Below are 25,217 nucleotides of genomic sequence, written 5' to 3'. Positions count from 1 at the left end.
AATACACCAAACTACATAATGAATAAAGGAAAAGTAGTATATCGCTGTTCAAAATTCATAAATCCATGGACAAAAACAAAATTGAGGTTACAAACTAAAACTGAGGGAAACGTATCAAATATAAGAGAACAACGACACAACATTAAAATGTAACACACACAGAAACGGACTAAGCATTAAACAAAATTATATGATAATAACAAATATCACATAAAAACCAAATACATGATTGTGGGATAGATAAGTACTGTGACATGTCTTTGAGTAATGTGAATTCACACTAAAAAAATAAGAGAAAACAAACGACACAACGGAAATGACCTATAATTCAGTAGGATCAGTATATTACCAAGGTAGCTGTATCTATACTATTAAACGAGAAGACCTCGTTTTGTGTGTCGCTTTTCTTCTTTCCAAAATAAATTAATCAACACGCCTCTGTGTCCTATACAAGATTTCCGCTGGAGGTCGCCATTTTCGCAATTTGCGAAAAAATAATAATTGTGGCGATAAAAATTCGTCATTTGCGAAAGAATTTGGCGAATAAAATATATAGAACGATTTATTTTCCTCCATCTTGTTTATTTACTTTTTTCGAGTTTCTCGGACTTTACCTGATCAGATAATATTTGGAATTGACCTTTACCTCATTAAGATTTGGACAGAAAATAAATAATCAGCTGATTGCATTTTATAGCTATCGATAACAAAAGACAAACTAATAAAGGTGGCGATTGAATTGTTTAACAAATTATATGGTTAAATGGCTTCCACTAAATGTCACATACAGAATTTTTTTACCACTTTGTGGCGCACGTGTTACGTGTATGAAGCAAACTTGACGTCTCCTCTCCTTTGAAAGATAGTTTAGAAAAGAAAGATGTTGTGACGAAAAATTTTCAAAAGCAAGAAAAATCTCCGATTTAAAACTTTAATTATCCTTTGACTTTAATATACGTAATTGATTAGGGAGACTACTTTAAAGTCGTTTGAGTGTAACAAGCAGTTTTACGTCCCAACTTTTTCATTTACGATGGTCAAGGAAAGACAACTGTCGTTATGAAGAAATCTATCCAAAAGATTGGGAACAACCCCTTTAATTTAATGACTACACATGAAATGAGGGCTCAATTTCATAGTATAAAAGCTTTTGTTTTGTTAAAAACACTTCTTAGTATAAAAGGGCACATTAGTATTTTTCTTTTAAAGAAATTTCCCCTACAAACTATACTGGTATTATATGACCAAAACATGTCCATTAAATTTGTTATATTCCAGGACTTATATCTTCTTTTTTATTAAAGTATAGTGGGCCCCTCAGTAGGAAAGTTGTTTAAAATAAAATGAATATTTTTCCCTTTTAAGTTAAAAATTCTGTTGTTTTAAAGTAAATGTTTAGTGTTTATTCATTAAAATGTAGACTCTAAAATAAGTTTGAGAGAATAGTTATAGACATAGTCACAAAATCATCTTATTAAAGGGAAAAAAAGGGGGAGGGGGTAGATAACAGGTAAATTTCAAAGGAAAACTATATTTATGATACTAACTTGGTGAATAAAATAATAAAGTGGCAAAATATATATTATTTTGGCGAAAGAGGTGGCGAAAAAAATAATTGACCCAGTGGAAACCCTGGTCTTATAGGTACAGTACATAGTCGCATTTGTAATCCATTCATATGATTATTCAGATTCAGTTATTTTGGGAGAAAACGAGAAAAAAGTCATCTGGATATTGTCCCGTTATTGGACGAAATTTTAAGTCAGATTAGACTTCCGGTTTGCGTATTTCTGTATACTCTGAACATTCATATACTACGAATAAAGTGTATTTTAATTCTATCTGCTATCATTTTCAAGTTTACTATCCACAACGTTCACATAGTTTATTAAATGGAGAGGGTCTGTATACTATATCAATTGACCACCATAGTTCGAATAGTAAACTTAGAATTGAAAGTAAATACACTTTATTTATATAGTAATAATGAATGTTCATAACATACAGATAAGCGCTAAAAATTATTCGTGTGAACTTTTGATACCTTTTCTGAAAGTCTCCAGTCATTAAATCTTTTACAAAATTCATTGATTACAAACAAAAAGACTTGGTATGATTACCATGTTGAGACAACTCTCCACAAGAGACCAAAATGACACAGAAAATTACAACTATAGGTCACCATTCGGCCTTCAACGACGAGAAAAGCCCATACTCAGATTTAAAAGGCCCTGAATTGACGATGTAAATCATTCAAACGAGAAAACTAGCGGCCTTATCTATGTACAAAAAATGAACGAAAACAAATTTGTAACACATAAACAAACGAAAACCACTGAATTACAGGCTATGTTAGTTCGACTGTATCAAATGTTCATAACATGAATGTTCAATTGAAATTGATAGAAAACCAAAAATTAGGAATTTTGGAAATGGAGAAGGAGGGAAAAAAAAACCATTTTTCTATCCCAAATAACCTATGACTTATGATACTTTTCCTGAAATTCTCCAGTCATTCAATATTTTACAAAATTCTTCCAACAATACTTTACAGACTTTTAACTACGCTCTGATTGCCCGAGATTTCGCAGGTGTGTTCTTGTAGTTTAATGAAAATCCAGGTTGATTTGATTTTGATTTAAAGTGTACTATCTAAATATAGTCCAAACTGAAAATTCTAGCTGTTTTTACCTAGCTTAAAGAAATCCTTAAATTTTACAGCAATACACCACACTGCATAACAACCTGGGATTGATTCAGTAAGATTAATATATCACCAAGATAGCTGTATACTTTGCTGAAAATCCAAGTTGATTTGAAAAAGTTATCAAAAAATTAAAGTGTACTATCTCTTTTTTCTCCTAACTGCAAATTCTAGATTGATTTAATTCTTAAATTTGACAGCAATACAACAGCAAAAGATGACCTTGGATTTAGTAAGCTTTATGAATAGCTTAGATAGCTGCAAAGTTTGAAGCCTATCTGAATTTAATCATATTTTTTTTTACCTATTGTAAAATTATTTTTTTTTAATTTCACAGCAATAAATCAAACTACCGAATAAGCTTGAACTTGCGGAAGCGTATTAGCGTCACACATTTTTGTTTTAATTTGTCTTCCTATGTTTTCGTTGTAACGCAAACCTTTGCGATAAAACGCACATCTTTTGCGTTAACGCATACCTTGCGAAATAACGCAAACCTTTGACAATAAAAGAGGGACGAAAGATACCAAAGGAACAGTCAAAATCATAAATGTAAAACAAACTGACAACGCCATGGCTAAAAATGAAAAAGACAAACAGAAAAACAGTAGTACTCTTGACACAACATAGAAAACTAAAGAATAAGCTTGAACTTGCGGAAGCGTCTTAGCGTCACACATTTGTTTTTTTTATTTTTCTTCCTATGTTTGCATTTAACGCAAATCTTTTGCTATAACGCATACCTTTGCGAAATAACGCAAACCTTTGTCAATAAATATAGAATGAATATGTTTTATCAATATTCAATATAGTGAAGTATTGTTAAGATGCTTAGATAGCAATTTGAAAGGAGAGAACATAATCTTATTAATAAAATATATTCATTCTATACTTTTATTGCCAAAGGGTAACTTGTTTGAACCTTATCAACTTTACACAGTTCTTAAACGAGAGCTACAGTACTTTGGAAGTATATTTATATTCCGTTATAGCTATATAAGCAGGGCTAATTTCTTCTTCTTCGGTATAACCTCAATTTACTCAATTTCCTTGTAATATATATACTAGTAGATATCGTTTGTGGGGTCTTTATAGTTTACTGCTCGGTGTGAGCCAATGTTCCGTGTTGAAGATCGTACTTTAACCTATGATGGTGAACGAATAGTGACTTAGATGGAGAGTTTTTGTATTGGCAATTATATGTCCCAATTATTTCATCATTTTACTATGCAATGACTACTAAGGTGATCAATTTTAATATATACAGCTCCTCCATTAATAACTGCTGTTTTCTTTGCAGCTTAAATAAGAAATAAGATAAAACAAACGTTTGCGTTATTGCGCAAATGTTTGCGTTATAACGAAAAGGTTTGTGTTATGTCGAAAGGGTATGCGTTCTAACGCAAATGTTTGCATTCTAACGCAAATGTTTGCATTCTAACGCAAATGTTTGCATTCTAACGCAAATGTTTGCATTCTAACGCAAATGTTTGCATTCTAACGCAAAGGTTTGCATTATAACGCAAACATAGGAAGACAAATAAAAAAAATATATAATATGAGGCGCTAATACGCTTCCGTATGATTTTTGGAAGGTCAAGGTTTAATTTAGTTCGATGGGCTGATTTACACCGGTCAAAACTAATTTTGAAGGTGGAGACTAGTCGAGACAGGTTGAGACTGGTTGCGACTGAGTCGAGACAGGTCGAACCTAGGTTAAGGCCATTTCAGACTTCACCAAGATCATCAAGTACTGAATCAGACTAATTAAGTTAAGTCGGGATCTAGTCCAGTACACTTAAGCACAGTTAAGTACAGTCGAGACAATGTCGAGACTAGTCGAGTAAAATGTATGCTCAGTTTTACTGGTCGAGCACAAATACTGGTCTTTTCAGACTCTTAGCAGTTTGTAGTGATAGTTTGAAGAAAAGGATTTATAAATGTTTTTTTAGGGAAATAGTGAAACCTTAAACAAAAGTATAACGAGACCTATATATTCTGTAGGTAAATAATAAACGCTGTCTCACTAAAATGAAAAGTTTGGAAAAGTAAAATAGAATTTGCGAAGTATTATGTAAAGTTTTTAAAAGATCACAAATGTTATTGACTTAACATTAGTCATTATGTTAATTTAATCTATAGCTACAATTGGAAAATTCCTCTTACAAGTGGGGAAAGTCGTCTGACAATTACATTTGCTTGTTGCTTAAATACGTACTTGCATGGCAGACACATTGTGTATTATTGTATACAGAAATAACATCACATACCTGATTATTCAGATTCATTCAATTCTTCATATTACTATATTTGAAAAAAAAACATATTTTCGATAGACAAAAATATGTCTGATTAATGATTAAAAACCTTTAAATCCTTTATAAACACATACTTTCTTTCTTCTTGGTAACTGTTGTCAATTTAGTCACATACGTATCTTAATACAAATCCTTATTTCCCAGATGGTGAGCCATTAAGATTGTTCAACCCATGATACCAATGTGACTTATCTATTGTATGTTTTGTCAGAAAACATAATGTCTATTTATTGTTTTAGGCGCTCACATTGCAACGGATATTCAAACAACCGATAAAAGTGCTGAAATCAGTTCAACAGATAACACAGAACAAACCAAATCAGACGATAAAGAGGAAATAAGTACAGGTCACAGTCAAGTTGTACAATTTTATCGTATTTTGATTACATTAAACAATTCACTTTAAATGCATCATACTTATGATCGTTTAACTAGGCGTCATTCGTGTTTTGTCATCGTCCGTTTTATCTGTTGCAAAAATTGTTAACTCTATGCTAAATCGTTCGTGAAATAACTGAGTAAATTCAACCATCATAGGACACATTTATTATCATATCGATGTAAATGTTTTTTTAAATGTGTCCGATGACCCCGCGTGTCAACCAACATAGCCGTCATGGCTTAACAAAAGTAAAATCTAGGGGTAAAATGCCAAATTTGTTAATCATCTTGAAAGTTGCTATGAATAGAGAAAGTCTGACAGAGGATAAGTTATAGTTAAAAACAATACATAGAACGAGAGAATCAGTAAACAGTTATAAAAAATAAGAGCAAGTGGTCGTTTTAAATAGTTTCAATGTTAAGAGCGTATTGTGATTGCCAATGAGATCAGGGCAAATATCAACAAAGTTCAATTGTAGTTAATGTAAGTAATTATAGCCAACTGTACGACGTTCAACAATGAGAAATTCCATACCGGCTATAAAAGGTCATGGAAAATATGAAACTTTCATTTGAGAAAACTTACGGCCTAACTGATAGCATATCAAATTACCACACAAAATATGACAGACATGAACCAACGATTGATCAATATGTTTGTGTTATCTAAATGTTTATCCTTAATGTTTTCATTTTCAGAGGGAGGTTTATATATCACCTGTTTTCAGAATAAATTTACTAATAAACAGTACCTGTTTTCAGAATAAATTTAATAATAAACAGTAAATATTAAAATACAATATATATAAATATATGCTTTGTATATACAATAATCGTATTGAACTGTAATAATAAAATGTTGAATATCGTATGTTTTAGAAACAAAGAGTGAATTCTGTACTATTTGTGAAATGATAAAAGCAGTGACACACTCTTGCTATTCGTGCAGTTCATATCTTTGTGAAGATTGTGAAGTTTTTCACAGTAAGGCCGAAATGTTCCGTCTCCACAAGACAAGAAGGATCACCGGGATGCACAGGACTTTCATATCTGTACTTGAGTATTTAGGTATAGAAGCTTATAATTTATGTGCTTTATAATTAGTTTATGGAAAAATATATAAACCTCAGAGGTAAACATTTTTTATCTTTTAAAATAACATATTATACTATTAGCTATGGTATCAAGAAAACATTTTAGAATCTAATGAGGCGAAGATACATGTATTACACAAGCAGACGCATCGATAATACCAGGTCTATATTTTGGCTAACACAATGCCAACAGAAACACTCATGTCAAAACATTTGGAGGGTTAAAGCAAATATAAAGAAACAGCAATTAAGTGAAATTTGTAATACTTGTACCATTTTACGCTGTTTATCAGGAACATAGGGAAAAACATCAAATTTCATTATAAATAACAAATCTAACAACATATAACAAATTACTAGACATTTGACAAAATAAGTTTCTTTAACGAGTTATAGTACTGTTATACTTGTCTATGGAGGAATAAGAATAACAATAAAAATACTGTGATGGTTTATTTTAAAGTGTGCAACCCCATTTTCAAGGTTATTTCACAGACAGATTTTTTCTTAGAGTCATTCCTTATGGTTTAATAGTAAGTTCCCCTTTTAAGGACTATATACATAATGAAAAAAACACGTTGGTGTCACCGTCGCATGGCAAAATTATGCCAATGAGCTGATCGACAAACGACTTTTTTGTTCATCAAAAGAAATGTTATATCCAAAATTTAATTATTGATCAATTTAATCATTCGAAGTGTAATTCAACGTAAAAAAAGTGGGGGACAAGTTATATCAAGTAAGTTCATTTATACTTACAGCGTTCCAACATACTGGATTATAATAATAACACGTTCATTAAATAGTTATTTAAAATATAAAATAAAATTGAAAAATATCAGATTTTCTCATAATACTGCTGAACTTGTTCAAGAATTCAAAACTGATGGTAAGCCTTTAATCAATGCGATCGTTGAACCACTATTGAAAATGAAAATGTGGTATAATTGTAAATTAGGCAAATATCGACCAGATAACACATGAAGTGAATGCCAGAGTTACAGGCAAACAAAACCTTCCGTATAGTCGTATACAAGGCTTTAAATAAAGGCAACAGAGTATACCACTATTCGAAATTCATAAAGCGAAAAAGGGAAAAACAAATGCGGGTTACAAACAAAAACTGAGGGAAACGTATCAAATATGAGAGAACTACTACACAACAGAAACACAAAATTAAAATGTAAAACACATAGAAACGAACTATAATAGATCAATGGTCATTTTCCTGACTTGGTACAGGGCATTTAAACATGGTAAATGTGAAACAAACAAAACAAGAAAACTAATGACCTAATTTGAAACAACACAATTTACGAAAACAATAGTATGACAGATATGAAATGTGTTTATGATTTCAAAGTAATCTTGTTTATAGATTAACCTCTGCATTTAAATCAGGCATGCTAATATATTTGCTAGCCAAAGGTTACGATCAACTACTCTACTCGCCGCCCTTGGCAGATTAAGTAAATATTTTCTAGAACAATGTTGCGCAATCTACCGGTGATTACACTCCTGCTTATTCCGAATACATTATTATTTGACAATGGTAACACCAAACTCTTTTAGTGTTGTGGTGTAAAAATGGTAGGTCTAGAGTTAACAAACTGTGTGAAGCAGGAAACGAAAATATACTATACCATTCCAACAATTGTGCAAGAAACATACACATAAACGTCTATTAGTTGATTAAGAGCAGTTCATTGAATGGCTTTCAATCTTATTATCTTTACCCAAAATTATGTGACGAGCTCCACGAATTGCCACAACAGTAGTTAACAATACATAGCGTGTCAGTATGGCCGTTAGTTTTCTCGTTTGAATTGTTTTACATTGTCATATAGGGCTTTTTATACCTGACTTTGCGGTAGGGGCTTTGCTCATTGGTAAAGACCGTACAGTGACCTATAATTGTTAATGTCTGTGTCATTTTGGTCTTTTGTGGACAGTTGTCTCATTGGCAATCATACCACATCTTCTTTTCTATATTTATGATAAACTCGTTTACCAATAATCTCAACTGTCTTACTTTCACAATCTTAACACTTTATATACTACAATAGCTAAAGTCCGCAATTTTGAGCTGGATTTTCCGGCTGTGTTTAAGGTCCTTTAGTGTCAGCTATTCGGTATAGTTGTTGTCTTTTTGACACAGTTCTCGTTTCCATCCCTAATTTTATATTTACAGGTAGGTTACCTTGTGTGTTTTATTCCCGATTTTGACTTTAAGGCAAAGTATATGTGGATTCGATGATAGTGAGAAAAAAAAGAAGGTGACGCTTACCTTGTAAAAAGCATCTCATCCATTATCGTTCGGTTTTTATGCGATTACGTAAGCGTTTGTTTGTTCGTCGATTTATCAGTTTTATGCTAAATCAAGATCAAAGGTCGAAACTAAAAATTTCTAAATTTTGCTAAAATTGCACAAAATGCCATTTTCTAGTACTAGTATGGTGCACCCCCCCCCCCAAATGATGTAAACCGTATAAGAAAAATAACCATGATTTCAAATCAAGTGCAAACTTAAATGCTGGTTGCACTATAGTAACAGAAAAATTTTATTTTTGAAAAAAACCTTCAAAAATGATAAGATTGCAATAAAATCAAAGTGTTTTCTAATATTCAAATATTTGTTTGTCAAAATTAGAATTAATATATTGTTCATAGATCGAGGGAATAATTCCATCATCTCAAACTGCATTTAGTATAATGTAGGACCAGATACTAATGAAGCTTTTGTAGTTGCCCGGAAAAACACCATCTGAAATGGAGATCATTTCGCTTTCTTTTTGCTATATAATATTGCTAATATCGGTAATTAATGATCAACCGTATTTAGAAAAAGGGCAATTTAAAGGAATAAAATTAGTATATTTAGTAAAATAGTTATCCAATGTAGAAAGAAATGTTACAAAGATTAATCTCGTTCAATGTGTGGATGAAAACTGTCTGCGGCGGTATTCAATGTCAACTCCGGAAAATTTCTTTTAATGTTAGCCCGTTTTTATACACTTTTTAGTTATTTATTGAATATGACTGAAAAATAATTATTTTTCAAAATTAAATAACCTTCATGAACATCTATTATCACCATACTGGCGTATATATGAAATTTTAATCCTAGTATCTATGATGAGTTTATTTACAACGACTGGGTCAATGCCACTGCTGGTGGAGATTTATTTTCCCCGAGGGTACCACCAGCCCAGTAATCAGCACTACTATGTTGACATGAGTCATCAATGATATGTTCATAGTCATAAATTAACTGTTAAACATTTTGAGTTTTTGAAATACTAAGGCTTTGTTTCCCGAGGAATCTAGATTATCTTAGCTGTATTTGGCAAAACTTTTCGGAATGTTTGGTCCTCAATGCTCTTCAATGTTTTACATTATTTGGCTTTTTAACATTTTTTAATTCGAGCGTCACTAATGGGTCTTTTATAGACGAAACGCGGGTCTGGCATATATATAAAATTTAAATCCTGGTATCTATGATGAGTTTATTATGTTGTGATATTAAATATAATTCGGTAAAGTGTTTTACGAAGATTTGTTTGTCTGTCCTACTTTTAGCCATAGTCATGCTGTCATCTGTTTTTCTTCGACTAAGTTAGTGACTGCTTCCTTATTATTTTATTTTTTTTCAAAGAAAGAAAAACCATAAATTTCAAAACTGAGCGAAATAATATTACAGAACTTAAAATTCAGATATTGATGCAAAAAAAATAAGTAAAAGAACAGAAATATTCGAACTTCAAATGAAAATTAAAAACGGAATGTTTTTATCAAATACCAAAATCTGAAACTAGTCAACAAAATGTAAAAAAAACTTTCCATAGACTTAGTTTTTCTCTATCCATCTATATCTCTCATCATATGATAAAGCGGAAGTATTGGAATCATTTTGTCCCTTTGCCCTATTTTCTTTTGTTCTTTCCATTCATATATCCATATGTTTGTCTCAAAATTGTAATGACAAATATTCATACGATATTGCTTGGTAGACTTTTTAGGTTCAACCAGCACATATTGAGCTTATACGTGAAGGGATTTGATTCAGACAAGACATATTCAAAGAGCGCTAAAATAGAAATGGCTTTAAATTTATCGCAACATACCTGCCTTTAAGCAACCTTATTAAGTTAAACTTAATCTTATCAAAATGTAGTTCTCTGATTTCATGATTCGTATTTTATATGAGCAGCAAGTAGTGATTAATATGAGTTTTAGTTTTAACCCATGTTTTTCACACTTATACATAAATATTGTGTACAATTTATTTTTTTCATGTCAACTTATATCACTTATGTTGAACTTAGCATCATTTAGAATTTTAACCGAAAATATGAAAATAAAGGGTGAAAATCGACAAACGTCGCAGTTAGATCAACAACAGAGAGCTCAGTGCACAATAAATATCCACAAACATAAATCAAGATCTGATGAAATAAAACCAATTAAACAACTGAATATACTTAACCACTTTTTTATTTTTCAAAAATATAGATATGTTAAAATAAAATAACTTCATTTTAACCGTATGTATTTTTTATACTCATATACTTCCTTTAATCTGCCAATGTTCAACCAAATTGCTAATAGATCATCTACTAAAATAATGCTCTTTTATAAATGTCAGGAATTCAAATAGTATGTGGCACATCTGAATCGACATTTAAGTGCAAAATTATGGTCAATTAAAATTTAAACAAAAGTGATTCAAATGCATTTACATTTCTGTTTCTATTAAGCAACTTTACTGGTTTTGAATATTATATGATTTAGCCTATGCTAGGAGGGTGCATTAAAAAATTTAATGTTATGGTTAATGTCACTTGTCTTGTACTGTTGCATATAAAAATATTGCAACAACCAGCAAAACAATGTTTTTACAGATATTTGAAATAAAATTATATTGTTCATTTTAAGCTGTATTTCAGGAAAGATATACACACTTTGTTTAGCCCTCACTGTTGGAATAACAATACTTCTTTATGTGTTCATGAGAAAAGAGTCTGTCGGTTATCAGTATGTGAAATTTTATATTTTTTCATACATATAAACAATTAGTATTTAAACGTTTTATCTTCTGTTCAAAACAATATAAATTGTCAAAATAACCTCACCAATGGATTTTGTTTTTAATATTTGATATGCGGAACAGCTATACCGAAAAATGTTTTTGTAAACAGTTTTGAATATTTCTCGGAGTTTGGTATTTTTGTGATTGACTTTTTTTCAATCGTAAATACTCTTTCTGTTGGTATAGGCTCAAATCACTCGAACCTCTTTATTAAATTAGGAGATGTGCTATGATTGTCGATAGGACAACTGTTCTACAAAGTTAAAATGTAAAGGATGAAAGCAACCATTGGCAACCATTCGGTCGGTAAAAATATGACAAGTGACTAGTTCAAGAATAGTAAGCATCATAACAAATTTTAGAACACGTTATTTTGAATATTAATAATTATAAAAAATGTAGATTTTTTTTTGTTTTGGTTGACGTTGTTTTGTTGAATGCTTGTGTTTTTCTCTCTTGGTGTTAAAAGAAAACAAAAATCAAAAAGATGTACAATTGTCAATGAAACGATTTCCCCCTAGAAAATCATTTTGTGATCTCTAATGTTGTTTTAAGATCAACGAATATCACCTGAAAAGAAATTGAAATAAAACTGGCAAAAGTGTTTTATAGACAAACGATTGTACATGACGCATTGTCTACTTGTCTAAAATGCATATGAAGAAAAAACGAAACCTGTTTAGTATTGTCTTACAGCTTGCGATATAGTCTACATAATAGTTGTTTGACGGTCTGCAATATTTATGTTTTCGTACTTTTATTTTGAAGTTTCATTGGCAATAATACCATATTATATTTATTGTTTCTACATAAGTAATTCACTTTCTGCTATTATTGGTAAATGGAGACGGGTTGCTAAACATCGGGGGGCGATATTTTTCTTAGTATAAAAAAATATTTAAACCATTTTTATAACACAGATCTGAAGATTGATTAAATGGAAATTATAGTGTTTACCCCGCAAGATTTCAAAATGTCACTGTCCATAGACAATGTGGTAGTCTTCTGTTTTATTATCACATCTTATTTGAGAGATATTTGTTTATGATCAATCAAGCAGTTAGCTGTTTATTCAGTTTGAATTGTTTGGCGTATGTGGTATTTATTCTTGATAATATGTCTAATTGATGAACTGTTTACAGTGAGTTATTTTCTTAACAATTATACAAATCCTCAGTATTGTTGTTGGCATCTACTCCATTGTTTATCAATATACAGTTGTCTCATTTGCAATCATACCACAACTCCGATTTCCTATCATGTATAAAACGTTCATACTGAAATATATATTAGGACTGAAATACACTCATCATAGATACCAGGATTATAATTTTATATTTACGCCAGACGCGCGTTTCGTCTACAAAAAAATCATCAGTATCGCACGAATAAAAAATCTTAAAAAGGACAAAAAGAGTACTAAGTTGAAAACCATTAAGGACAACAAATTCCTAAAAGTTTTGCCAATTACAGCTAAGGTAGTCTTTTCGTGAATAAGAAAAGCCTTAGTATTTCAAAATTTCAAAGTTTTGTCAGTAGTTAATTTATGTTTATGAACATATCAATGATAACTCAAGTCAACACAGAACTGCTGACTACTGGGCTGGTGATACCCTCGAGGAAATAAATATCCACCAGCAATGGCATCGACCCTGTGGTTGTAAATTAACTCCTCATACATATTTATCAATATCCTAAGAAGCGATACCGTAATCTATTAATCATACAATATACAAAAATAAGGACACATTAAATCATTCCCGAACAAGACGCGGATTCCACTGATGGGATTATCAAAAGTTCAACTCCAAGTGATAACAGCAAAGCGAATAATAAAATCAACGAAAAAAAAACTGTCTCTGCACAACTTGAATCTAGCCTAAAACTTACTCTGGTCTCAGGTGCTATTATTATATATTCATGTGCAATATATGAGTCATAGGGTCCGGTAAACTTTTTGTTGGATTTATGAGGTCTTCAATTTGTGTGCATAGGTATTTGGGATTTTCGAATATAAATATGTTGACCTTGAATATCACTGAAGAAATTGTGAAAAAGCTTATCTAGTGCAGTAAAAAATGCAATGTTTGTGTTGTTAATGCTGACATATTAAAAACGAATGTTACCTTGGGCAGTTTAATTGGTACAGAAATATTGAAAACATACTTTTTTATATTAGCATTTGCTTAAAATGGAAGGGATTAGATCGTCATTCTTGTAATAGTTATCTATGCAACAACATCTGCTATACAATTAATGCATTCAGGAGAGTATCGGTTGTGTCTTTACAGATCAATGTGATATCCCACTTAGGTGCACAAGAATGGATCATGGTAAATCAAAAGCTAAAGTGAAGTTTTTTTGCTACGACTGTAATCAGTACATTTGCCGTAAATGTGAAGATATCCATACCAAAGTGCCTACACTCAAAAGTCATTGTATTGATAAAGTTCACAGAAAGAGAAAAGGTATGTTTTTATATATTTATTACTACCATGAGACAGTTGAAACTTTTGGTTTTGATTTCCATATCAACAACATCCCGGATAGCAATGCCGTTATATGTATTCTATTCAGATCAATGAACCACAATTTAATATATGACAATGAAATCAGAGGTTTTAAACTCAACCACTTTAAATTGGTTATCGGATCCAATAAAATTAAGAATTGAAAAAGTAGTATGTCAAAGAGAAAAATGTTAATCATTGTAACACACACAGAAACGAACCATAATATAACAATTGCCATTTTTGGTACGGGGCGTTAAATTTACTACCTGAAACAGTGAATTTTCAGATGAAATAACCAAAAAAAAATACATCCTTTTATTGAACGAGTTTATTTCATATGTAGGTAACAAATCCGAAGTACTTTATAGTCTAAATTAATACTTAACATTGAAAAATGAAAAAGTAGTATGTCAAAGAGAAAAATGATCTACTTTCAAATGATTGTGTTCGTTTGTTATGTTAAGGTCCGCAACAACTTACAAATTCTGATCACATTTTAACAAATCATACCTACATTGTATCTTTGTATGATTCATATCGCACGCACAGGTAGATACCCCATATAGCCGAGCGTTTCTGTAGTCTAGACGTAATGTGACTAGCAAAAAGACTTAAGATTTACAGGCATCATCGATGATACATTAATGAATTCAACCAATTTTCCGAATTTGGAAGTGATACCACTTTGTGACGGCACTTCATTGCTTTTCCATGCTCAATGTCTTATCAAAAGATTTTTCACAACATGTGCATCCATCAAATAACTGATGACGATTCGAAAATTCCTTAACACGAGTTTTTGGAGTTAATTAGATCAGATCCGTATTGTCTTAGTTCAGTTTCAGCATGTTTAAGCACATATATTTACTCGATATGTCAGTTAAACATGTTTCAAGGTGTGAAGATATGTTGTCCACATTATCGAGTGGTTTGAAATTCTTACAATATAAATTTACTCAATAATTATTGATATTCTGATTAGCTGAACACAGAAGTTTAGATAACGAAAGAATGGTGTCCTGATAGAAAGACTTTTCATCTTTTATCAATACTTCATTGCAGTTCTGTGTGGACAAAATCATGAAACTAAAACAAATGCAGATAGTGTTTGCCAAACATGTGGCTTCATGAATTTATGTACGAGATGTACAGAACAGCATAGACAGACTTCTCATATAATTGTTGAAATCAAGACAGCTGAAAAGATTTCTCAAGGTAATTGATATTTAATGGTAATAAAAACTGTTTGAAATCATAAATAATACTTATTGACTCTTAAAGTTAGGTATAGACATGAAAAGATTTGCGCATGGATAAATCCACACAAAAAAATCGGTGTCTGAGTTCTATATACTGTAAAAAATTCACTCGATTCAAATCCATTGATTCGCTTCAACAAGCTTCTTTTGTTTCCATGTCTTTTATGCTTTAATTATTTGATGCGTTCCTAAATTGTTGTGTATATTTTTTTATTGTTTTGGAAATGACGTTGTTTAAAAGTTTCAAAACTTGTGTCTGATCAATTTGCCAGTGTGAAAAATAATAAATATGTTTCAACTTTCTTAAGCCTCGGTCACACCTTACCGGATAGCACGAACGGACGTCTAACGGATGACAAAAAAAAGTTGTCCGTTGACAAAAAGATAATCCGTTGGGAGTCTGTTGATGTACTGACCGAATAAAACGGAAGTGTAACGAATGCATAACGGACACACACCGGATGTGCAACGTACGAGAAACGGAAACGTACCGGACAGAACGGATGTCAAACGTACACCCAACGGACGAGTAACGCATAAAACGAAACCCTAACGGAAGCGTAACGGACAAAACAGATGAACAAGACATGCGGAAAAATTAAAAGCGACAATAATAATACATGTAAATCGCATAAGTATTCAGAATGTTTCTGTGTAACTGGTTTTGGATTATTCTTCAAAATGCCGCCAAAGCGCAGTGTCTGGCTTGAATAAGAGCTGCTTGATTGTGAATATGTGCCTTTACGCTGATATCGATTATGAATATTAAGAGTTCATGAACCTTAAAAAATCTGACATACCAAGAATTTGCATTTCTGACGCGAAATTTTCAATTGTCATTTGTCCGTTTCAGATCCGTTCATCATTCGTTTTATCTTTTATACGTCCGGTAGAAGTCCGTTTCTCATCCGTTTTATCCGTTAAACGTCCGGTTGAAGTCCGTTGGTGACTTCATCTTCCAGACCTCCAACGGATGAATAACGGACACGTAACGGATACAAAACGGAAACAAAACGGACGTTCAACGACATGCTTTCCGTTGGACGTCCGTTCAAAGTTTTGAACATGCTAAAAAATTTCCACCGGACAGAACGGACGTCGACGGATAAAACGTACACTTAACGGACATGCAACGGATGTGGACGGACGTCTAACGGATAAGAACGGACGTCTAACGAACATAACGGATTGAAAAAAAAGTTACCCGTTAGGCGTAAGTTCGAGCTATCCGGTAAGATGTGACCGAGGCTTATGAGAGATAAATCCTTCTTTGTAAAAACTGCTTTGCTTCTTCAAAGAAATTCTCTTAAACTATCATTTTCAAGAGGCTTTATTAATTGATTGACAACATATTTGTTCCATTTAGAGGATGCATTATTCACAACACGAGTGCATTCCCCTGGAAACCAACAATGCCTCATGAAATGCAAAATCATACTTTCATTCAAAATATCTATATAGTAAATTATTAACGCTCGGTTCTTCTATAAGAGTTTATTTTGCCAACATTTGTTATTCAAAAGGAAATTTAGTTAGGCGTTTATAGCACATTTTTGGCGGATTTTTATTTATATAGTTCTTTCTTTCTTATTTTTTCAAAGAATTTTGTCAAATGGAACATGACAGTTTGACAGATGCTTCACTTATGTGTACCAACTGTGATTCACTTATGCTGTGTGGAAACTGTGCAGATTTGCATACGAAAATTCCGGAGTGTATAGATCACAAGGTTAGAGATATTCCAGTCAAATCAAAAGGTAAAGTATGATAGCAAAGGACGTTTTATTATAATACAATATATCATTGGTTTATGTACATACAATTATAAAAGAAAAAGTAGGCTCATGCATTTAATACTGCCACACATCGCACTTGATCGGGTAAACCATGTTATCCTGGGACACCTTACCAGGGACTGTGGTTTTAAAACGCAAAAAAATAATTAGAACAGCTGTTCAATTTATTTTTGTGTTTGCTGTGTATGAACAGATGGGTGGATACCCGATCGTGCCCCATCCCTTCTATTCTATTATTTCAGAACTAATTAAATTAAACAGTTTAAAATGTTTGGAATCATTATACAATGATACAAAGCCAAAAGAAAATTAACAAAAAGACCTATTTAAATGTTGTTGTGACACGTCTTATATACTTATATTTATATAATAACTTATTATTTTTAGTAATGGACTATCTATGTTAACTTAGACATATCAATTTTTTATATGTTCAAACAAAATAAAATATGTTAAAATAAAAGGGGTAGGTTCGGTAAGGCCCGATTTTGGCCTCAAATTTCAGGTTCATCTAACGAAAGTTTTTGGACACTTTTTAAACACTTAAGTGTCTATTTCAATTGATTCGATTAGTCAATGTGAAAGATTTTAACTGATTTAGTCATTAAAAACGCTCTGATTCAAGCTTAAATATGAAAAATCTATCAAATATGACAAAAAAACATCACTTTTCAGATGTTTTTGTCCAAAAGGAAAGTGGCCGCATCCGTCTTCATCCTCGAGCTTTAAATATGTTTTATATTATCATCAAATACAACTTACATTTCAATATTATGAATGGACACAAATGCTTTAAATATGTTTTGTATTATCATCAAATACAACTTACATTTCAATATTATGAATGGACACAAATGTTTTAAATATGTTTTGTATTATCATCAAATACAACTTACATTTCAATATTATGAATGGACACAAATGCTTTAAATATGTTTTGTATTATCATCAAATACAACTTACATTTCAATATTATGAATGGACACAAATGCTTTAAATATGTTTTGTATTATCATCAAATACAACTTACATTTCAATATTATGAATGACCACAAATGCGGCCACTTTCATTTTAGACGGAAACCGACAAAAAATTAACCAAAATGCTAAAATATTGAAGATTTTAGTAATTTAGCATGACTTAATCATGCTAGAACGCGATATTTGTGCACTGTACTGTCAAAAACAGCTCATATTTATGTAGCAGAAGCATTTTACTTTCCAAAATATAGCTTAAAGATTACATTTTCATAATTTTCTAAAACTGCTATATTTTGGGGCCAAAAATGGGTCTTACTGAACCTACTCTTTTAAATGTAAAACGATTCGAACTAAGAAACTATAGCTACCTGATAAATGTAAAAAAAAATAAAAAAATACACGAACAAAACTTTGATTCACAACAAAAAATAAAACAACTGACTTACCGGCTCCTACGAATGCATAACATTTTAAAACCCGCTACATTATTTATGTATCTGTCCCAAGTCAGGAGCCTGTAGTTCATTCGTTGCCATTGTTGCATGTCTGTCATATTTGTTTTTGATAAATTGTTTTGTTATTCATTAGGTCGTTAGTATTATCAATTAGATTGTTTCATATTGGTCTTGTTGGAGTCTTTTAAAAACGACTGAACGGTATGAGTTGCCTTATTACTAATGCCTCACATCCACTCAATTTGAACCTTGGTGGATAGTTGTCTCGTTGGGAATCATACTACATCTCCTTACTTTTTTATGGGTTTCTAACAACTGGCACTCGTCTCATAAAAATATTTCCTATATAAATTTATATACACAAGGTACTTAACTGTCGATTTAGAGAAATTCTAGCTCATAATATGGATAGTGAAAATTAAAAGGTGTAACTTGAAATCATAGTTCTAACACAAAACATACTGCTTGGCCAAAAAAAAAACGAAGGAAAGACTATCAAAAATAATTAAATATAACAGTTAAGATTTAGCAATCGAGCGTCGATACCCAATTACATAGAAAGCGTATACTTTGTACTTTTCCTGTACGTGTTTGTCTTATTCAACAATTAAAGTAGCGTACATTTATCTTAAATATCTTCCTGTTGTGATACATAATTTATCAAAATTAAATGCTTTTAGTTCGATATAAGAGATAAAATAAACTCCATGAAAATCTCGTGGTGAAACGTATATCGAAAAATTAATTGTGGTTCAATTGTACAGCTATGATTGTAAATTAAGACATCGCTGATGCATGACTCAATTGCATTAGTGATTTGTTCTTAGATTGAATGTTTAGTGTTTGTATTGTCATTTGCTGGAGTCACAAAAAGTGAATTTTGGGGAACCTTTTCTCATTTCATATATAAAATTATTGCTTATTATCTGATCCTTCCTTGCTTCTCTAGTTTTGTTTTCTTCTTTTTGGTGTGTACTGTTATGTCAGAGGGAGAAGAAACTGCTTACTCGCCTGTAGAACCAAAACTAGAAACCGTTTATCCGAACCAAAAGTTATTATTGACAAGTTTACTTCTGATGATTTTTCTGTTTCGATTGATTTTGGGGTATCTCAAAGAGTGGAATGTTTTAATCGGTATGGCTGTCTACGACAATAAATAATTTCTTGTTCATTTTATTGTACCTCCAAAAAGAGCTAAGTCATATTGAATGAAATCATTTTAAAGAAAATAAAAAGATAGGGGATATCCATCCATGACACAAAAGCAGAATATGCACAGCAAAAACTACACAAAAATCAAAAGAACAGTGCGATCTTAAACATTGAACAAACTTGACCGTCCAAGAAACATTGTTTTATAACTTTTATATAATATTGTATACATACATCATGTATGTTTATATTTCATGTAGCTGGAAAATGTCTTTCTAGTTGAAGATCATACATTTGTATTAATTCTGTATATATGTTATCTTATTAATGTTTATAATAAGATCCATTGTACCATGGATTTTGTTTTATGAGAATAAAGATATTATTATATTACTATATATTTTAATGCCAAGCTTCTTTCGCTTTGTGAACAACTCCATGCTCTAAATACAATTAAATTTGTGTGCACATGCGTATATAGACAACTGCAGAATAATGATTTTTATCAAATTGGCATCCATTTAATATATTGCATTAGCTTAAAAAAACTTCCAAAATCTTAAATGATGCACATGTTGTTACTAATTCATTAATTTTATGACTGTAATTAATGTGTTGCATTCCGAAATTATGACATGTTTAAATGTTATCAATTATACATTATTTAAGTAATAATTGATGCAAGCTATACACTTTATCGTAGTTTTAACATGAGTAGTCATTGTATTCGTGTTATTTTAGTCCTCACTGTCGCTCGGGCAAAAATTATCACAAATAAAATGCCTAAACATGATAAAGCTTCATATCGTATAATAGCTTGCATCAATTATTACTTAAATGATGTATAATTGATAAGTAAGGATAAACAATAAACTACATCTTTTCATCTATCCCATTTAGTGCCAAAGTTGGTAATTTTCTTATCCAAAATCTTTCCCGAGTATGTCTATCCTCCCTAGACCAAGCAGAGATGTGGTCAATGATTATTATGGTCCAGGCGATCTGCCTTAGTGTGACCAGGGGATATCAAATGTCGACTAAGAGGGTGGTCTGGCATGCATTGGTAGTCGCTACGATGACCGTTCATTCGTTTGTGACACGGCTGTTTTTACTCGCCAATATACTGTTTACCACATTTACACTGTAGGAGATACACAACATTTGTAGTCGTGTACGTTTTTTTTCTACATTGGCTAGAGGTATAGGAGGAGGGTTGAGATCTAACAAACATGTTTAACCCCGCCGCTTTGTTGCGCTTGTCCCAAGTCAGGAGCCTCTGGTCTTTGTCAGTCTTGTATTATTTTAATTTCAGTTTATTATATACAATTTGGAAATTAGTATGGCTTTCATTATCAGTGAACTAGTATTTATTTGTTTAGGAGTTAGCTGAGGGACGCCTCCGGGTGCGGGAATTTCTCGCTACATTGAAGACCTGTTTGTGACCTTCTGTTGTTGTTTTTTCTATGGTCGGGTTGTTGTCACTGACACATTCCCCATTTCCATTCTCAATTTTATTGCAATTAACGTTGCAAAATATGGTGTATTCTGTACCAGTGGAGTGACTGTTAAAAGTCTGGGTAACCAGTATGTGTTTACAAGTCAGACAACGTTTGTTTCCGCAATCCTTACAAGAGCACTCTGACGAAGAGCCTGCTGGTGAGGATAACTCAGCTCTCACCAGCAAGTCTTTCAGGCTTTTGGGGCTACGGAGAGCCAGTACAGGTGGTTCGGGAAAGATCTTGAATAGTTTTGGATGTTTTTCGATTTCTTTCCAAATTTCGCGGATAAGGTGAGATAAGTAGTCAAATGTTGGATGTTAAGTCAAAACAAAAGGCACCCTCCTATTGACCTTTTTGACTTAATATTGTAAAAGTTCAGCTAGGCAGATGTTGTTAGCATGAGACAAAACCTTTATCAATGTATTTTCTATTGTAGCCCAGATGTTTTAGGTTACCGCGAAGTTCTTGTATTTTGCAACATCGTTGGTGGAGCATATCCTTTGTATTCGTATGGCCTGGCTGTAGGGAATGCTCTTGGTGCAATATTTAGGGTGACAACTCAAAGGAGACAGATATTGATGTTTGTCTGTGGGCTTGCAAGTTACAGATCTGTAAATATGTTTCCATCCCTCACTTACGTTGTAGTGTCAAGAAATGTGATCTTAGAGTCAGAGATTTCATATGTGAATTTTATCTAGGGATGGGCATAGTTGGCATGTTGAATACTAGTAAACAAATTTAGTTCTTGTTCAGTAGTATCCCACTTCATGTCAATATCGTCGATAAATCGGAACCAAGAGAGGGGTTGATAAAGAGAAGAATTGATAATTCTCATGTTGTAATTTCCCCATAAAATATTGGCATAAGACGGGACCATCTTTGTTCCGATTGCTGTTCCATTAATAAAATTAACGGTACAAATTTTCTTGCACCTGATGCGCATTTCGACAATACATGTCTCTTCAGTGATGCTCGTGGCCAAAATATTTGAAATCCAAAGCTTATATAAAAGATGAGGAGCTGTTAATCCAAAAGGATCAAAAAGTATAGCCAAATCCGTGAACGGAATTAACTTGGAGAAAATGTTCACCATTGAATGTGAAGTTAGTGCATTGTAATACCAAAGTAAGAAGCTGGATGAAACATTCAGTTGGTGGATGTAAGGTGTTACGAGAGTTCCAGACTTCCCTACAGGCTTCAATACCATCGTCATCGGGGTTGTTAGTATAAAGGAGGTAACATCAAGCGAGACAAAGATCGTTTCAGGTGGGAGAGGGTTCAAAGATTCCATTTTCTTAAGATAATGTGTTGTGTATTGTATATCGGATGGTAAATTTTCTACATGTGGTCTGAGATGAAAGTCAATAAATTCTAATATTTTCTCTGTAGGGTGGTCATTGGCGGGAACAATTGGTCTACCTGGATTATGGACTTTAAGTATTTTGGGCAGAAGATAGAAACGCCCCGGCTTTGATTTTTTCAAGTTTAAGATATTTAAATGTGTTTCATCAATATGTCCCTGATCCCACATGTTTTTCAGGTTTGTTGTGATCTCTTTGTTGAATTGAGTGGTGAGGTCAAGAGTCTAATTTCTTATAAAATCTCTCATGAGAGAGTTAACAACTTTGGCACCAAATGGGATAAATGAAAAGCTGTAGTTAGACTCCATTCAGATCTTCACATCTGGTTTATATTACTAACTTTTACAGTCTCTGTTTCTATTTCTTTACCTCACTCTGACTCATTTCTAAAATGAATCTGTTGAATATAACAATTTAAATTACTAAATTTTTAGAGGGGTGTATAACTATCAAACTACGTTCAACTAGTTTACCTTAGTCAAAATTTATTATTAGATTTTAACGACCGTTTGTTTTAAACATCGCATGCTCTGATGTAACTACTTGACCGTTGTCAAATCGGAAATATTTACAAATTTAGACCGTTCAGTGCTGTTTATTTTGGAATTTGTATTGACGCAATCTTTCTTGTAACATCATAACAGTCGACACCGTTAAAGCTTAAGAATTATGCTAGTTCATATCGCACATTATTATTTTTATTTAAAGAATATATTTGAACTCTCTGTTGTAATTAGTCATATTACATATGCCGTGTTTAACAAATTTTTAGAATTGTGCAAGCGTCTTACCTTATGTTCGGTTTGACTTTTTTATTGTATAAATTCAAGATTGCAACAGCTTAATCTAAGTAGACTGATAAATGAAGCATTCAACATTACAATCATATATACCGATGAAGGATAACTTTTATCGGTATATATGATATCTGTTATCGGTTTATATGATTGTAATGATGAAGGATATCTTCTGTTATCCGAAATATTTATAAATGATTACATTTATAGTTTCTTTTTATGTTATCGGTGTTGTTGTGTACACTTATTAGGCGTTTATATTATTTATTTTATTGTGACATATATCGTTACTTGTAACGATCCAGCGCCCTCGTGGGGAATATCGTTGACTATTATTAAGACGTTTTATATATATTTTTATCAATAACATATATTTTTAAATTGCCTAAACTTACTTATATTGTCTTTCATCTAATTTCAAATAATGTTCTTTTAGTTATTTTAAAGAAGGACAAAAAGACAAGAGGTTACCAAAACAATTTTAAACCTCAAATATCGAAGAGAATTTATCAAAATTATATACGAGGGTTTGGATGGGGATAAATGATTAAAGAATAATGACCTTAAAAATGGAGATAAGAGAATAACGGGCAAAAAAAAATGAAGATTAGAGAAAACAGGGGTACATTTTTTGATGATTAGAGAAAAAAAGGGAGTTATTTTTTTAAGATTAGAGAAAAAAGGGGTGAAATTAAATGTTTACAGAATAACAGACACCCCCCTTCCCCAACCAGACCCTCATATACAGATACATGCATAAATATTTTTTTATTTTATATCTTTGAGCATTACAGTATCAATGTTGCAGCGATTTTATTTTTATTTTGTAGAACTGCTGCGACATAAGACAAAATTATTAACCTCAGATGACGACAGCACGTGTTTTTGCGCTATTTGTGAAAAAAACAAAGTAGGAGATCTTTTGTGCTATAATTGTGGAATTCGGATATGTGATGAGTGCAGTTTATTGTATACAGGTGGAAAAACAGATCTTGACAAGCACACTTTTATTTCATTGGAAAACATGTCTCTTGAAATAGAAAGAGCGCAATGGATAGGTAAGCTTTAATCAAAGTCCAATTCTTAAAAAACAAAAACAGTTTTTCCCTTTTTACATTTGATAAAGTGTGCAGTCGTTTAAACGATACAAATGTTCTTATTTCAAAAGGCATTATTCCAAAAAAAAAAACGAGCTGAAGAAACATATCAACACGGAGAAGCAAACAGTTATATGCTTTTCAACGATCAATCTTACTCGTGTTACAATGAAGAAAAAAGGTCGTGTCTTATTAAACAATATTATATAGAACAGTGTAATTCCTTAAAAGAAACGAGATGCATGGACAACAGAAACGAAACAGAGTTAAAGGGTTTAATGTCAGGTGATTTTCTAACTTTACTCGATATCGTAAATCCTCAGAAACTGCAACCCTAATAAAAAACAATGTGTCAAACAAAGTGTAAGTTCTGACTTGAAGCAACTCTAATATATGTTTGTCGAAGTGCTCTGTAGGTTCTTATTAGTTGATATGATTTCATCTTATCCATATGTATTAGGCTTTATGTCTTTTGATGTGAGATCCATGACCCTTGATCAATTGCCAATTTGACGTTCTTGATCTGATATTGGCTCAACTAAAAGTGTTAAACTTAGGAAACAAATGAATATAAAAAAGAAGATGTGGTATAATTGCCAATGAGACAACTATTCACGACAGGCCAAAATGACACAGACATTAACAACTATAGAGCACCGTACGGCCTTCAACAATGAGCAAAGCACATACCACATAGTCAGCTATAAAAGGCCCGGATAAG

General features: G+C 32.1%; 1 protein-coding gene across 1 annotated transcript in view; it reads left to right on the top strand.

Annotated features, from left to right (window-relative positions):
* Positions 1-25,217, top strand: part of LOC134711851 (uncharacterized) — a 63,601-nt gene that overhangs the window by 24,099 nt on the left and 14,285 nt on the right. Inside the window, exons 5-10 of the mRNA XM_063572785.1 lie at positions 5,262-5,369; positions 6,283-6,471; positions 13,878-14,054; positions 15,162-15,314; positions 16,960-17,115; positions 24,230-24,457. Coding sequence (XP_063428855.1) covers positions 5,262-5,369; positions 6,283-6,471; positions 13,878-14,054; positions 15,162-15,314; positions 16,960-17,115; positions 24,230-24,457 — 1,011 coding nt within the window. The remainder of the gene's footprint in view (positions 1-5,261; positions 5,370-6,282; positions 6,472-13,877; positions 14,055-15,161; positions 15,315-16,959; positions 17,116-24,229; positions 24,458-25,217) is intronic.

This window comes from Mytilus trossulus, chromosome 3 (assembly GCF_036588685.1).
Source record: "Mytilus trossulus isolate FHL-02 chromosome 3, PNRI_Mtr1.1.1.hap1, whole genome shotgun sequence".
Lineage (NCBI taxonomy): Eukaryota > Metazoa > Mollusca > Bivalvia > Mytilida > Mytilidae > Mytilus > Mytilus trossulus.
This window is presented reverse-complemented; position numbering and strand designations above follow the sequence as displayed.